The 16,916-nt window shown below is 36.1% G+C and overlaps 1 protein-coding gene across 5 annotated transcripts in view; it reads left to right on the plus strand.

Moving 5' to 3' along the window:
- GckIII (Germinal centre kinase III) overlaps nt 1-16,916 on the plus strand; it is a 331,425-nt gene that overhangs the window by 125,143 nt on the left and 189,366 nt on the right. Inside the window, exon 2 of one of the 5 annotated variants that reach the window (XM_069828212.1) lies at nt 2,971-3,184. The exons of 2 other annotated variants lie outside the window; for them this stretch is intronic. In XM_069828212.1, coding sequence (XP_069684313.1) covers nt 3,128-3,184 — 57 coding nt within the window. In that variant the 5' untranslated portion in view covers nt 2,971-3,127. Of the gene's footprint in view, nt 1-1,593; nt 3,185-16,698; nt 16,751-16,916 lie in introns of those variants that run through there. 2 more of the 5 variants (XM_069828213.1, XM_069828214.1) reach the window with 2 other exon arrangements.

The raw sequence follows: 16,916 nt of genomic DNA on the forward strand, positions 1-16,916 counted from the left end.
GGAGAAAACCTGACACAGACAATCATATTTATCTATTAGAAATTTATTATACTTGGCCTTGTGAGGGTTTGATTATTCTTCTTCGAAGTGGAAAGCAGACACACTAGCTGTTTGGAATAGATGCGCCTATTTTTAGGTTAATTGCTTGAATTTTATATTTATTTCCAACGTCCCAATTCTTCATTATCTCCCAGAGCTTTTCATACTGAGCCACAGGTAACTTCTGGCTATTATGTTTACTTAATAATGCAATCCACGTTATTGTTTCATCTACATTATGTTTTATGGCCAGTTTTTAACAGCGTCATTTTGTTTTGTAAGGAGGACAGTGTAATGACCGGGCCAAAATACGCTTTCCTATTTGAATAAGAAAATTTAATATGAAAATAGGTGAACAGTAGAAGTAACGAAAATTATCTGTGCGGTGTTTATTATTATTTTTTTTTTTTTGAAAAGTAAATTATAGAAATGCATACTCTATTTTCGCTTTTATCGGATGAATGGAAACATTTCGCAGAAATAATTGAGGGGCTCAGTGGAAAAATGGCCCATGCCACAAAAACTAAATTTTGTAGGAGAAGCATTTATTCCACTGAGATCTCTCTTCAAGTGAAGAAGAGACATTTGCTTACCATATCCGCTAGACACATGCCACAAGACCGAAAACTCATAAAAGAAGTCCTAAATGGCAAGCTCAGTCGGATTATCGAACAATATAAAAATCAACAGGAATGTGGCATGGCCCCCCTTTTTCACTGGGCTCCTTAAGCCCGCCTCGCACAAATCAGGACTACACGAGAGAGTGAGTGAGTGGATTCTATAACTGCGAGGTGCGCAGACCTCGCATCATCTCGCAGTTATAGAATCCACTCACTATCTCTCGCACAAATCAGGACTACACGAGAGAGTGAGTGAGTGGATTCTATAACTGCGAGGTGCGCAGACCTCGCATCATCTCGCAGTTATAGAATCCACTCACTATCTCTCGTGTAGTCCGGATTTGTGCGAGGCGGGCCTCGCACCTCGCACGACGCATGCGTCGGTTCAGAAAAACCAAGGCTTAAATTACCAAAAGTGTGGCCATAAATCACTCTATGTCGATCGTATTTACCATATACATCAAATAACTTGTCGCTTATGTACGCCATCCTACTTGGTTAAAAGTTTCCGGAACATACTTTTTCGTCGAAATGAATATTATCAGGTATATTTCTGTTTCTGGTGTTGGCATTATTCATGACGTGACTTCCGTAGAAGTTTCATGATCATAATCGTTGTTGTGTAGCAACTGGCAGTAGTTGTGTGTGTGATTTTCGTTCGTCCCATTATCAAAGACAACCATCGCTCCGGTGGACCTTCAGAAAAATGTTTGTCAGGCATAGACCCGCGTTTGTTTTTCATTGTGCTTTACGATAAACCTTCTCCAAGCATTAATGTTTTTGAAGATAAAAAACTGATATTTGCGCAATGACTATGATCATAAAACATCTACGGAAATGATGTCATGAATGATGGCAACACCAGAAACAGAAATATACCACATAATATTATTCATTTCGGCCAAAAAAAAAAAAAAATTCCGGAAACTTTTTGAACTAAGTATGTATTATTATCTTCTTCATCGATGTGGAGGATTGAGTTCTTTGACCCATTCATTCCCTCCTCATTCTTCTGTGGCTTCTAAACAACGCTAGATAGCGAAACTCACTTTTGATGGTCAGAATGATGCAAGGTCGTCGCTTCAAGTAAAACACAACAGAAGGCAACGAACACAAAACATTCTCTATGAAAGATAATGTCGACTTCCCTGCCAGGAATCGGACCTGCTTCTATTGCATTTGTAACCGGGTCCGTTATCATTTAAGTTACTGTACAAAAGTCGACAACAAATACACATTCAAAGTCTACAGAAAACCCACAATAACAACACACACAACATATCCAATAACCCAACACAGCACAAACAAGCTGCATTTCGAACAATGGTACACACACTGCTCAACATACCAATGAACCAATATGATTACAAAGAAGAGCTAAACACAATCAAATACATAGCACAAAAAACGGATACAACCCCAACATAATAAACATAATACGAAAGACAAAACATAATCACAAAGAACATAAGAATACAATACAAACACAAGAACACAAAAAATACATCACACTAACATACGAAAACAAAAACACACACAAGATTGCAACCTCATTCAAGAAATTAAATTACAACATCGCATACAGAACAAATAATACTCTACAAAAACATTTCAACAGACATACAACACAAAAAAACATACAACCACACAGGCGTATACAAACTCAAATGTAACACCTGCAACAACTTCTACATAGAACAGACAGGCAGATCATTTCAAACACGTTACAAAGAACACATCACAGCCATAACAAAATTATAAAACAGTTCCACATATGCAGAACACATCACAAATGCTAACTACACATAGAGAGACATCAACACAGATATGGAAATTCTACACATCCAATCAAAAAGCCAGAAACTAAACACACTAGAACAATACGAAATATACAGACACACAAAAACACATCCAAACGAAATTCTCAACACACAACTCAGTTTCAGAACACACACTCTTTGACTCCACATTGCACTACACAAACACACCCCCAAGGAAACAAAACAAAAGGCGCCAAGACCAGCAACGACCAGTTCTGAAGATGACCAATAACAGGTTGAAACATGTTAACAAGGTGACATAAAAATTTAACACGTGAAAGATATATAATACGTTTTCCAATTTAATTTTCTGCTCGTCTCATCGTTTAATACATACCGCATAAAGTGTGTGTTTAAATTGCATTGTATTGTTTACCGTTGAATTTGAGTAATTTCGAGGTTTGAATGTGCAGATAGAGAAAAACACCACCTTGTAGGTACTAGACCCCGACACTGCTGAAAAGTGATAGGCTTCTTTGAAACATGTTCAGGGGACGCTATCAAATGTGCGAGGATTCATAAGAGAGCGATAGGAAACTAGATACAGCCGCGGTGGGTCGCAAGTTCGGCCACTTTCCGCGACGGTGCCCTCGCACAAAAGTGCGCCCGTTTAGGTTTCTCCGAGCTCTTATCCGTGCCCTGCGGAGGATGGTGCTGCAGAAGAACAAGCCTCAGCCAGACAACTGGGACGCTGCACAAAAACTGGTATGGTATTACTCCTTGTACCGTCTATTAACAAAGCAGTTTCATTCTTACTTTTTATTAAGACCTTTTGTTACTGTACAAGCATGCTGTTGATGTATTGCTTATGATCAGATAAATTTGGAAGTTAATGCAGTGGTTCCCAACCTTTTTTGACTGACGAAGCGTTTTACTGAACGCCCACGATACCGCGACACACTTATTTGTTTTAATGATGATGATGATAATAATAATAATAATAATAATAATAATAATAATAATAACAACAACCAGTGCTTTTTTTCTGGAGAAAAGGTGATGGAAATCTGTGTAGAATATTTTATAGCCAACGGGGAGATGATTACTGTTCATTGCACTGGAATTTTGTCGTTTTTAACTTCCTTTTCGTTCAACTAAGACTTTAATGGCCCTATCTATACTGGATGCCCAATAAAAGATTTCTATTATCGTTTTTGAAAACTCATCTATTTAAATCAGTATGAAGTCTGCGCTTGGTGAATTGCACAGAGTTTCTCTATACGTGGCTTTATGATTGATATGCCAACACGTAGCCTAAATCATCTTCAAGATGCAGCAATCTGTTCCTTTTTTTTTAGATTTACTATTTTCATGCTAGAAAAATTCTGATTCACACAAGTACGACGTTGAAAACGGCAGTTCTGAATACATTTTTAGTTTATTCGGCATCATCGACTGAGTTCACAAAACATTTCCGCATATAAGACACTCGGGATTTTGTTTATATTCATCTCCACGCAACGTAAAACCATATTACAAGTATTCATTACTATATTTATGAAACGCAGTACGTTTTTGTGAACCCTGAAGGGAATTTTCAATCACATTATTTGAATTAGGACATCTGTCATCTAACCCAGAACTTGATTCAGATTGTCTTTTTCGAATTAAAAATTTGTCCATGATAAAATCTAAATAAAGCACTTTTGATAAAATAGTTGCACTATCACCTGCTCACACGTATATACTGAAACTGACCAATGTGTTCTGACGATTCTAAACTCTATTGTTTACTAAGTGGGAAGAGTAAACGAATTACTAAGCATTGTTGCAGGTGTTCACTTTTCATTTGAATTATCGCTAGGCAGTAAAATTAAATTGAACATTGTTGCAGGTGTTCACGTTTCATTGGTGAAGTCTGTCTCAAAATAAAATGTACTATATCAAAGACTTCGTTGTAAATAAAAAATGCGTTGTAAAGAAACTTCCTGGATGGCTTAAAAATTATTTTTCAGTTCCAAAATTCCGCGAAACACAGCATGGAGCTGCGCGACACACCAGTGTGTCGCGGCACACCGGTTGGGAACCCCTGAGTTAATGAAATGATGCATTCACCTTCCTTTCCCAATTTTTTTCAGCTGCGCGGACCTGCTGATATTTTGAATAGGCACATTGTACGCTACCTGACAACTGGCACGATGAAGTGTTTTTAGCAGGGCTTTCAAAATGACTTGTCATCTGCTTGGCAGTAATTGAGGTTGACGGGTTATTTCCAGCGAAACTTGCGGTATGTCTCATTCTTAATTCACTTCTCTTACTGACATTCAGTAGCAGCGGTAGCTCAATGTTTAAATGTGAGACAGGTAATGGAAAGGTTCCGAGTTCGAAAGTCTATACACTTTATTGTTTTTTTTTTAATCACGTTATTCTACATTTTCAGTTATCAACAGTGATGTCATAAGTGCTGATAATTTTATGACAGTTTCATTGATCTTAACTAATGTTTCTTGTGATATTATTTGAAATAATTATCAACAGTGATGCCGCAAGTGCTTATAATTTTATGATAATTTCATTGAGCTTAACGAATGTTTCTTGTGATAATATTATTTGAAATAATTATCAATAGTGATGTCACAAGTGCTGATAATTTTATGACAATTTCATTTATTTTATCTTAACTAATGTTTCTTGTGATAATATTATTTGAAATAATTATCAACAGTGATGTCACAAGTGCTGATAATTTTATGATAATTTCATTGATCTTAACGAATGTTTCTTGTGATAATATTATTTGAAATACTTTTCAACAGTGATGCCACAAGTGCTGATAATTTTATGATAATATTATTGAGCTTAACGAATGTTTCTTATGATAATATTATTTGAAATAATTATCAGCAGTGATGCCTCAAATGCTAATAATTTTATGATAATTTCATTGAGATTAAAGAATGTTTCTTGTGATAATATTATTTGAAATAATTATATGACAAGAAACATGATTTTAAAGCGAAATTAAATTATCACAAACATTCGTGCTGTAATAATTTTATACGCATCAGCACACGATTTTTAAGACACAAGCAAAATTTCAGAGCAGCGTATTTATCACGCGCTGACTCTATTATGCCGTAGGCAAAACTAAACTTACCTCGGCTTGATCGTCTGTCACGGGTTAAATTCGGAAGTAATCTGAACGATATTACGTAATGGAAGAGACATATTAATAATACTCATATAACACAAAATTTAAATTTTAAATTCAAAACTGAGTAAAAAAAATTATGGCAGTTCATTATTGCACATCCCTCGTAAATACCACATATCGCACAGAGGTGAATACACCCGTATTAATGTTAATTTTATCGTCTATTTATTAATATAGTTTCAGTAACCCATGTTCACAGATTGTGGATACTTTACCTTCGGATGTCGTAAATATCATAGATCGCACAGAGGTGAATACACCCATACTAATGCTAATTTTTTATCGTCTTCTTCTTCTTCTTCTTCTTCTTCGTGGAATTAGGCCTTTGGCCTGTTTCCATATCAAGAGATCGAATCCCTCCATCTTGTGATCGGACATCCTACTCTTCTTTTACTTTTAAGCCAGTGGCCGTCAACACTCCCTGAAATGGGTTACGGGTAAGCAGTGCTGGTGCTGTAAGAGACCTGCGGATAAGAGAAGCTAGCTCGAGAGTGCATTGTTCTGATGACCGCTGCTTTAGGCTGATATTGAAGTAAAATCTGTGGGAGTCTGTTATATGGCATTCTTTCTATATGTTCTAGCCAGTTGGTTTTTATTTGACTTATTTTGTCGTTTACATTATATATATAAATTGTGTTCTAATTTCCGCGTTATGTTTATCTAAAAGTGTGTAAGTGAACGTAAAAATCTAATTACGGCTGTCTCTATCTTTCTTCTGTCTGATCTATTAAGTGTCCAGTTCTCACAGGCGTACGTTAAAATGGGTATTGTCATTGTTTTGTAAAATTTTAATTGAGTTTTCTTAATGTTTTGTTTTTCAATGTTCTTATTGTTCCGCACATATTATGGAATCTATTTTTATATTGATATCATTCTTTTGGCAGTAAGATATATTGAATGCATATCGTCTATTTATTAATATAATTTCAGTAACTCATGTTCTCAGATTCTGGATACTTTATCTTCAGATGATAGTTGAAAGGTGATATGATCACGGATGAAACTGAAAACTTTATTTATTTATTTATTTATTTATTTATTTATTTATTTATTTATTTATTTATTTATTTATTTATTTATTTGTACCAGTGTTGCCAAACTGTGTGAAATTCCACAAAATCTGTGGAATTTTGATTGCTGTGTGGAATAATTGGGCGGTGTGGATATTGTGTGGAATTCTCGCAGCTAGGCCCACTAAATTTTTGAGTTAATTAAAAAATAAATGTGCATATAAAGTACTGATACAGTTTACTCTAGACTAGCCACGGGTAAATTATTTAAACTGCACTTAATCTGAAGGGGTAACTTGGGTTTTGTCATTCTGTTTGTACGTTTTTGACCCTTTCATTGTACCGATATACTTTCTCCCGGGCTTTCAAAGTATTGAGTGACAAGAAAATACTGGACATCGCCCAAGGACTCTGGAAGCTGCCTGACAATGAGCTTGAGGGAGATGGTGTCGGCTTAGAGAACAAATTTTACAGCTATAGGTTATGTTAGGAGAGTGGAGGATAAAGTAACAGTAAGCTCAATCACTTGTCTGGTTTTCCCTGTTTATCTAATCTGCTCCATGTACGATCCGTAACAAATAATTATATTTTCTATTACCTGAGATTAAATTGCTTAATATACACTGTATTTAAACAAATAATACTGAATATAAATAGGTACATAATATATATGCCCAATACGTATATAAGTTTGAACACTATATAAACAACTTTTAGCTGTGGAAGATAGGAAGAAGATAATATTAAAATGGATTTGAGAGAGGTGGTATATGATGGTAGGGACTGGATTAGTTTTGCACAGTATAGCGACCATTGGCAGGCTTTTGTGAGGGCGACAATGAACCTCCGGGTTCCTTAAAAGCCATAAGGAAGGAAGATAGGCCTATTTCTGAAAGTCATTTCCCATAACTATGGTCCACGATACAACCATTCAAAGAACATTGTAGAAATAACATAGACCGTTCGTAGATAGCTGCAGTGACTTGGCTTCAAACTACAGTACAGCAAAAATGTAGATAAACGAGGTTCTACGTTATGGAATACAAAATTTGAATGGTTGTATCGTGGACCACAGTTGTGTTTCAAGACCATAGTTATGGAAAATGACTGTATATATATATATATATATATATATATATATATATATATATATATACACACACACACACACACACACACATGAATACATGATTATAGTGCAAAAAATGTATTCTGAAGTCATGTGTGAAGTTGTGTGGAATTTGATTGTTACATGGGTGGATTTTAGTGTTGCTAATCTGGCAATACTTATTGTACAGATACGGAAATAAAATTTGGAGCTATCGTATTGTATGTTTGGCTTACAACACACTGCGCATGTGCAGTAAACAAGAGCCCCTATATATAGCTCGCGCAAGGCACGATTACCGAAAAGCAATGGTGGCGTTCTGTCTATTTTGACGTATGTAAGCACGCCGAGGGGCGAGAAGTGCGGGCCGATGGAAGTACTGTCTCTTCCAAGAAGATGAAAAAATGAGGACATCGCTGTGGAAATAAAGAACGTAGCAAGAGAAAAATTCGAAGCTAATTAAACGCGCAACATATGTTTACGAATGAAATAATAATACCGTGCGCTACCAAGACACTCATTCACATGCAATGGAACAAACTAAAGTCGTAATGTAACTATCACAACGCAAGACTGATTCAATCGAGGTCATTTCTCTTCCGACTATACTCTTGAATATCATTCAAGTTATCTCGTAACCTTTCCTTTCGCCCGCTCTTCCTTATCGCATTGTTTCATTCACATTCCTTCCGTCGGTATTCCCTGCTTGCGAGACCTATACCTATATGCTATTTGTTGACAGTCGTATGAAATTGTTATCTACATACAAGTGGACTCCCATCAAGGCTCGCTCCAAATTTTAATTCCGTATTTATCTGTACATATTTCATATAGACTCATTCTTATCATCAGAATAATAATGTTGGAACATATTTCGAATCAGAAATCTCTCGTTTTGAAGCGTGACTTCATACGGTCTTCGTCTTTTTGTGGAAATTTTGAATGTCATTGTTTTATTTTTTTTTTTACTCCTAATAGCCATAATAAGACATTTGTTCACATTAACACTACTTGGTTTGCGCCGCATGTACACTTACATTCTTCATGTTGACCACGTACCTATCAGATTGGGACCAGTGCGCTCTCGAGCGGGGCGCGGCCCAACGAAGAATGCGGATTCTGCTGTCTCACGTAGCAAACATTCCGTTCCATGTAGTAAGCATATTGATGGTAATTCACACACTCCATGGTTCTCTGAAGACACACAGTCTTGGCAAATATATAAAAATATTTATTATTTAATGTTAGAATATTATACAATGTCTGCTTTTTAATAACTTTACGAAGAACAGTGCAACTATTGTACAAAATTGTAAGAAACGTTTCTATCCACCATATCTGCTGAAGAAAAGGCGGTCTGACCGTGTACAGGATTATTACATTATAAAACAAAATTTGTTTATTCCGCTGATTCCCGAATTTTAACAGAACTAGTGAAGTGCTTTGTGTGGAGTGTGACGCTATGGGGCAGAAACGTGACATTACGACAAAGTGAAGAGAAGCGAATAGAACCATTTGAAATGTGGGTATGGAGAGAAATGGAACATATAAAATGGGCAGAGACAGACTAACAGAATAAGATATGAAGCTATGTTGGAAAGAGTGGGTGAAGAAAGAATGATGCTGAAACTGATCAGGAAGAGAGAGGAATTGGCTGAGAAGAAATTGTCTGCTGAAGGATGCGCTGGAAGCAGTGGTGAACTGGATAAGAGTTCTGGGCAAAAGAAGATACCAGATGATAGACCATAATAAGATATATTGATCATATGAGGAGACAAAGAGGGAGACAGAAAATAGGAAAGATTGGAGAATGCTGGGTTTGCAGTGAAAGATACCCTTGGGCAGAAAATTGTGTTATATAATTATTACTATGATATACCGAAGTACATATGATATTTCAGTGCAGGAATTCTGCTTTACCATATGGTGAAGAGTGGGTAGAACGGAGAAAAATTTTCTCCTGTACCTGGACCTAAACCCGAGTTTACAGCTCTACGTGTTGACGCTTTATCCAATAAGCCACACCGGATTCTAGTTCCGTTGACGGATTGAATCCTCCTCAGTTTAAGTTCTAGCTCTCTGTTTTCTTTTTGATGGCCTACCCTCATGTACTGTGTCACAGAATATGCGACAGTGACACAATGTCCAACATACTATGTACAGAGGTGCACTCATTACGAGTGACTAAGTGGCCGGGATCCGACGGAATAAGCGCCGTCTTGAATAAAAAAAGTGATTACTTACGCGTATCATATTATTATGATGTTTGGGCCTCGCTGCCGGAGAAAATTTTTCTCCGTTCTAGCCATTCTTCACCATATGGTAAAACAATTCCTGCACTGAAATATCATATGTAACTTACTTCGGTACATCATAGTAATATAACAGTCTAGTATATACAGTCACGAAGCTCAATACGGAGTAAATATGCATCCACAGATAGTTGCTAATCACTAGGATCGCTAATATCGCCTCATTACAAACTAATGCGAAATAGTACCGACACAGTCTATTGTTCCTAGCACCCTCACAACTCAAGCTTCGTGACCGTATATACTAGACTGTGGTAATATGCTGTAGGCCTATCCATTTTTTGTGTATTTTCTTCTAACGCTAGTGTAATTTCTAACTTCTATTATATTCTTAATTTATTTTATGGTCAGTTGAGGGATTTTCCGGAAAAAGAGCGCATGAGTTTATTAGTGCATACACGCATACGGTTAATCTGTTGCGATCCTGTTTTCGAAACGTCCAAATTTCGTTTTCATGTATTAAGTTCGAGTGTTTATCTGCGTTTCTTTTATTGGAGTAAGCTTGAAAATATTATTTAACAAACGTATGATTTTGAGAAACTTTGTAATTTTGATTTAATTTTTTTTCGAGTTTATGTTACAAATTACACCCGAGATATGTAAACGTATTTTTTTTTTTTCAAAAATGTTATTTTCAATCACAGTCTTATCTCTTGCAGGTTGTTGACATGAAAATACTATTGTTTTGGATATATTGCAGGGTATTTTCATTATTTGGTCGTCGGCATACAGTAAATTATTTTAAAATATATGATTTTCAATTTTAATTGCCTAATTAATGTATTTTATTTGTAAATTAAGTACGCATGTGACTATGACGTCCATATGTTGGAAAGCAAGAAATATGACTGCTGTTATATACTGATTTGTATTCCGTGAACTTAATATTAATAAGCTCTTTATAAATAAGCATATCTTAGGCATTGGGCGTATATTATTTAATTTGTAAACTTCTGTAGCACCGAGGTGTACAGATCTTTAGTGAATCTGTTATAACATGTTTTTATATTGAGTTGATGCATTTCGTGCTTGTGTTCCTTCATTACATTCAGTTCTGCAGGAGTTCCGCAATCCAGGAGAGACTTGGTTTGGAAGATTGAGGTCTTGCTTCGTGCATAGCTATGGAGAGAGTATTTGAGTGCATCGGCATTTAATGAAGAAACAAAAACCACTGAACGGTTGGCTTCACAATGTATAGGATCTTTAAGCGAGAATGCTTCCTTGCGGAAAGCCCAATGTCTTCTGAACAACTTAGAAGAATACGTCTGCTCTATAAAGACCCGACACGTTAAATATATTGTACGCACTTTGTGGGACAGAGGATATATCGATAAGGAAAGTTTAAATATATTTGACCTCGTTACTCTAATATAGGTATCCTGAAAACATTTCTTTCAGCAGAAAGTATGTTCATGTTGCCGTTATAGATCATTGCTTCGAAGGATATAGAAGCCACTGCTTGTTTCGTATCTACTACATGATCTTTGGTTACTTGTTGCGGACAAAACCACATCGTTGTTGATGGTCAGTGTAGAATTGTAGTCTACCAGGTGAACAGTCAGTCATGCCATTAATTTGGTGGATGATTTCTTTAGTGAAGAGGAACAAAAAAGTAAGCACCATTTTGTTGTGTTTTGGATACATTTTCAGAAAAATGTGCAGTTTTAAAGGCGTGAATTATGTTGTCGTGCAACGTTGAAATTAGTACCCGAATACACAGTAGTCTGTTGCACATTCGGACGTGTTTTGAATAGGAAAGTGGGAGGAGATTGTCTTTGATGTTCTAAGAAAAAAATGCAGATAGTATACGGTTTAATTTTTCTCTTTTAAAACGTGTAGAGCAGCGATCATCAGCATACTGCATTCTCCGGGCTAGCGTCTCTTAGGCTCGTTATACATTTGAAGAGATCTCGCTAGCGAGAAAGAGGCGATGAGCCTTCCTCCACACACTTAGCGAGTTCTCGCTATGATCATTTATGCACTGCCTTCATGCAGAGAGTATTTTTCTGATTGTAGTAAGCACTCGTTGGGGGAAATAGTACTTTATTGTCGTACTTTACAAATGATGTACGAACGCACTATGTTGAATCTGAATCTTCAGATGATAAAGAAATGAAGTTATATGAACATATTTTGTTAATGAAAAGAAAATGTAGGCCAAAAATTAAAGCAGAAAAATCTGGATAAGAAATCACATTATATCCCAAGAAGATAAGGCGAGTTTCGATCACTGATTTCGGTCTTTCGGATTTGGATAATGATACGTTTAGGCTTCATTTCAGTCTGAATAGAACTCAGTTTTTTTTGCAATTCATGATTTTTTAGTTGATTATTTAACGGCGCTGTATCAACTACGAGGTTATTTAGCTTCGTTGAGATTTGTGATAGCGAGATGTTATTTGGCGAGATGAGGCCGAGTATTCGCCATAGATTACCTGGCATTCACCATACGGTTGGGGAAAACCTCGGAAAAACCCAACCAGGTAATCAGCCCAAGCAGGTATCGAACCCGCGCCCGAGCTCAACTTCAGACCGGCAGGCAAGCGCCTTAACCGACTGAGCCACGTCGGTGGCTGCAATTCATGATATAGAGGATTCTTTGCTATGTTCTGATTAAAATTATGCAAACTGTTAAGACATATAGTACAATTTCAAATGTTATAATTAATAGTATTAATTATAAGTCAAAATGAATATAGCCCTGGGTATTTTCGGATCATCTGATATTTGTCTCCAGATTACTTCAAGTTTCTTTTTTATGTTTCATCCCGTGTATCATATAAATAGGCCTACGGGTGACATCGTACAAATTCCATTAGTTTCTCACTGCAATTATTGTCAGCCATCTTTCCTCATTGTCACTGTCAATAAAAACAATACATTACATTCAACGCCACTTGTGGTATTATTTAATCTTTTTCTACATTCAGTCGTCATAAAGAGTATAAATGACAAACATCTTTGATAAATGTGTCAAGAAAATTCGCTGAGCTACCGATTCAAGCGATAAACTCGCTCGAGGTTTTCGCTTCGAACGAGAATGTCTTCCAGTGCGTGAAAGTCCGTTTGAATCCTTGTTTTCAATCTTTGACTTTTCTCGCTACACATTTCTCGCTAGCGAGATCTCTTCAAGTGTGTGACGGACCTTATCCGCAGGTCTCTTACAGCACCAGCGTGCACCCGTGGCTGCTGGCTGGTGTGTTGTCTCCCTATCCCTTCTGCACGACGGATCATATTTTGTTGCACTCCTTGCACTCTACCCATTTCAGCGAGTGCTGACGACCACTGGTGTAGAGCTAGAGGGAAGCTACAAGCGGTATTTTGCTTCATTCAGTTATAAATAGTTGCCTCCCGCTTCAGTTTTTAAAGTAGTCAATCGGTAAACTTATATAAGAGAAAGTCAATTTCCAGAGCTTTTTAAAACTCAATTGTTTATGTTTACATTTATTGTTCTCTCCTCCATCGCTCCGACAAACGTACACGCGACCTGTACGTAGTATCTGTTAACTTCAAGCAATAACCTTTTTTGCACGATCGTGTTTTTTGCTGTATGTACAGGTAATTCCCACATAGAAACTTGTTGCTAGGGAAACCGTTCTTCATAACATAAAACTATAGGCTATTGAAATAGATTCATTACAGTGCACTTATTGTTACTTAGTTACCATTACAGAACAGTTTTGCGAAGGCTTTGGAATAATATTGCTCTAAAATTTCAATGCAAAATATATTGTATTTGCAGTTTTAAAAATATTATCGTGCAAAAATTGTTGTACAATATACGTTTGTGAAGTGCATTACAAACTATCGAAAATTGAGAAACTCGCTCTGCTCGTTTTTCAAAAATTTTCTCGATTTTGTGAAAAACATTTCCCAATCTTGTATCGTAATACACAGTGTTGTCATGATTCCATACAATTCAAATTGTTCTGAGAAACGAACATTTACATTTACATTAAACGACAAAGCTATAATTCGTTGTCATTTATTATAAAGTTCACTGTTCTCTCAAATTGACTGAGGATATTGGGAATTTAGTCAATAGTTTTCATAAATACGCTACCAATAGTTTCATTTAAAACATTTTTTAAAAATCTAAGCAAAAGCGAGTAAACTTATTTTAAACTTTTCTGTTTGAGATAATCTCAGATTAACCCCCTGGAATTGACATACGGTTCATTCTATCTACCCTACATAAAAGTGGTAACTTCATGTAGGATGCATTCGATGAAGGCGGCAATGTTTCGTAATGGAGCTTATTCTGCTTCAGGTGTACGCGTTAATATGTGCGATGATTATTATTGATTAGTAATAGTGAAATGTCGACAGGGAAAATGGAGGTAACCCGCGAAAACTGGTACGAAGTATAATTTTTGTACATTACAAATTTTATTACACTAGTGCTCACTGGGATTTGAGCCAGAGTCTCTGACGTGGAAAGCCATAGTAATGATAACAGTACTCAGTAAGGACATCACCATGCAAATCTTAGTCCTGGAAAGGACAACTTTAACAGATGTGAAGTATTCTCTGACAAGGCACTTTATCGATAGAAAACATAGGCTACACAGGTTGAGATTTTTACGGAGACCTCCCCCCCCCCCCCAGTGGCTTTAAGGGCTAGAAGATGAGGAGACTTCCGGGCATGTCATCCATTACGTCTTTGAAGATTTGATATAATAAATCTGAAGTAGAGAACACCGCCAAAAGGTATTGTAAACTCCTGGAACTGATTAAAGTTTCAGGGCTGTTTAACTCCTCTCCTTTGATATTAAAGAGGTTGGCTTAATGGGCCCCGTGGGACGGAAGTGATCAGGGTAACCGAACTCGACTCGTGATCTATTGTAATTCTCATCATCGTGCTTTTATGCTCTCGGATTCAATAGTAAAATCGTGGATTGTAAACTGATAGTAGTACCACAATGTAGTATATACAGTCACGGAGCTTAATACTTAGGGAATATGCATCCATAGATAGTTGCTAACCACTAGGATCACTACTAACGCCTCATCACAGACAATGCGAAATAGTACCGGCACAGTCTATTGTTCCTAGTACCCTCTACAACTCAAGCTTCGTGACTGTTACTAAGGGTATATGTACGTGAACGACTACAAATATTATCAGAAAATGCAAGCTCTAAATTTCTAAAATTTTATAAGAAAATGAACTCACAATTGTACAAAAATTACAAGGTACCACAACAAGACTTATTAGAACTTAAATATCTGATAAAAGTATAAAAAAAGGTTACTGATAATGTTTTTCAAACCAATTTTATCAAAGTATGAAAAAAAAAAAAGAATTCTGCAGTTACATCGTTTGGTAACCGTAACATTGTTATTGATGCAAGATCACTTCTCTACCTTTGATAGATTATCTGATAGAAAGAAATTAATTAAAAATGATCAAATATCAGTATTTTGTATTATATAATCTGGGCGAATCCAGAAATGCATATAGAGTGTTAGTTGGGAGACCGGAAGGAAAAAGACCTTTAGGGAGGCCGAGACGTAGATGGGAGGATAATATTAAAATGGATTTGAGGGAGGTGGGGTATGATGATAGAGACTGGATTAATCTTGCACAGGATAGGGACCGCTGGCGGGCTTATGTGAGGGCGGCAATGAACCTTCGGGTTCCTTAAAAGCCATTTGTAAGTAAGTAAAAGGAAAATATTTATTAAGGAATGTAGTTGAAAGAGCATGATATTGTAAACATGAGTTTCAGCAATAAAATAAAAGAGAGAGAACATGAAAAAGTTAACAAGTTTTTGAGTTATGAGGGAAACGGTTAATCACTGCACAGTGAACTGCCAACATTTTGAATTTTGAATATATATATATATATATATATATATATATATATATATATATATATGCTATTTTTTTTAATCGTAAAATATTTTTTTATATAGCAGAAGGACAGTGTTTTATACATACCAGTTTTCATTATTGTACAAGATATAGTAATGGAGGAAAAGAAGTTGAATATTTTCAAAACTTTTACTGCTGTAAGCTGTACCTAACCCCTTAACGGCAGTAATATATGTAAATAAATTTAAATGATTGATTAAATGGCAAACTTATTAGTGTTAAATTATATAACCACGTGTGGCTTACAGCTGGTTCGGTGTATCCTTCACACCATCATCATCAAGATGGGTAAATAAATTATGTGATGTATTTGTAAATACTGAACGACTATCTAAACGTTGATGGCACATATTTAAAATTATGTTTGCTACAGTCTGTCTGCGGCTTCCTTTCACAAACATTTCTAATTACAAAATTAAATGCTATTTTAACATTTGTTCGTAAATAACTATTATTTTGATCTTTAATAGGTTATTTGGCATTACTTATGGAGAAATCAACTATTTCTGTGGTTGCTCCATTTTTTCATATTCCATAGATTCTAATTTTATTGTATAAACAATGCTTTGGTGCTAAACATGGGAACATTAGTTAGTTTGTATTTAACTCACAATATCTTGTCTGTCGAGAATTTTATCGCACGTACAAGAATGTAGTGCCTTTATGTGTGTTGTTGAGAAGTGCTGTCTTTTGTAGAGGGATGTCAACTTTATTCCTGAAATGTGTTATTATTGTTAAAATGAATCTCTTTGTTTCAGGTGAGTACACCAGCAGCGTGATATGTCGCCAAGGGAGAACTACGCAAAGCAGGTAAACGTTTCACCCTTTGTTGATCTACAGTCGATTTGATTGAAATCATACACCATTCCAGTATAATATGCTGTTTTCCCCTGAGTCATACACTACTCTCTACCTTCCCAGAGTGAATTCATTGCTTTGACCCTGATTGTATTTTCGTAGCTTTTAGAAACCAGCC

This window comes from Periplaneta americana, chromosome 6 (assembly GCF_040183065.1).
Source record: "Periplaneta americana isolate PAMFEO1 chromosome 6, P.americana_PAMFEO1_priV1, whole genome shotgun sequence".
Classification (NCBI taxonomy): domain Eukaryota; kingdom Metazoa; phylum Arthropoda; class Insecta; order Blattodea; family Blattidae; genus Periplaneta; species Periplaneta americana.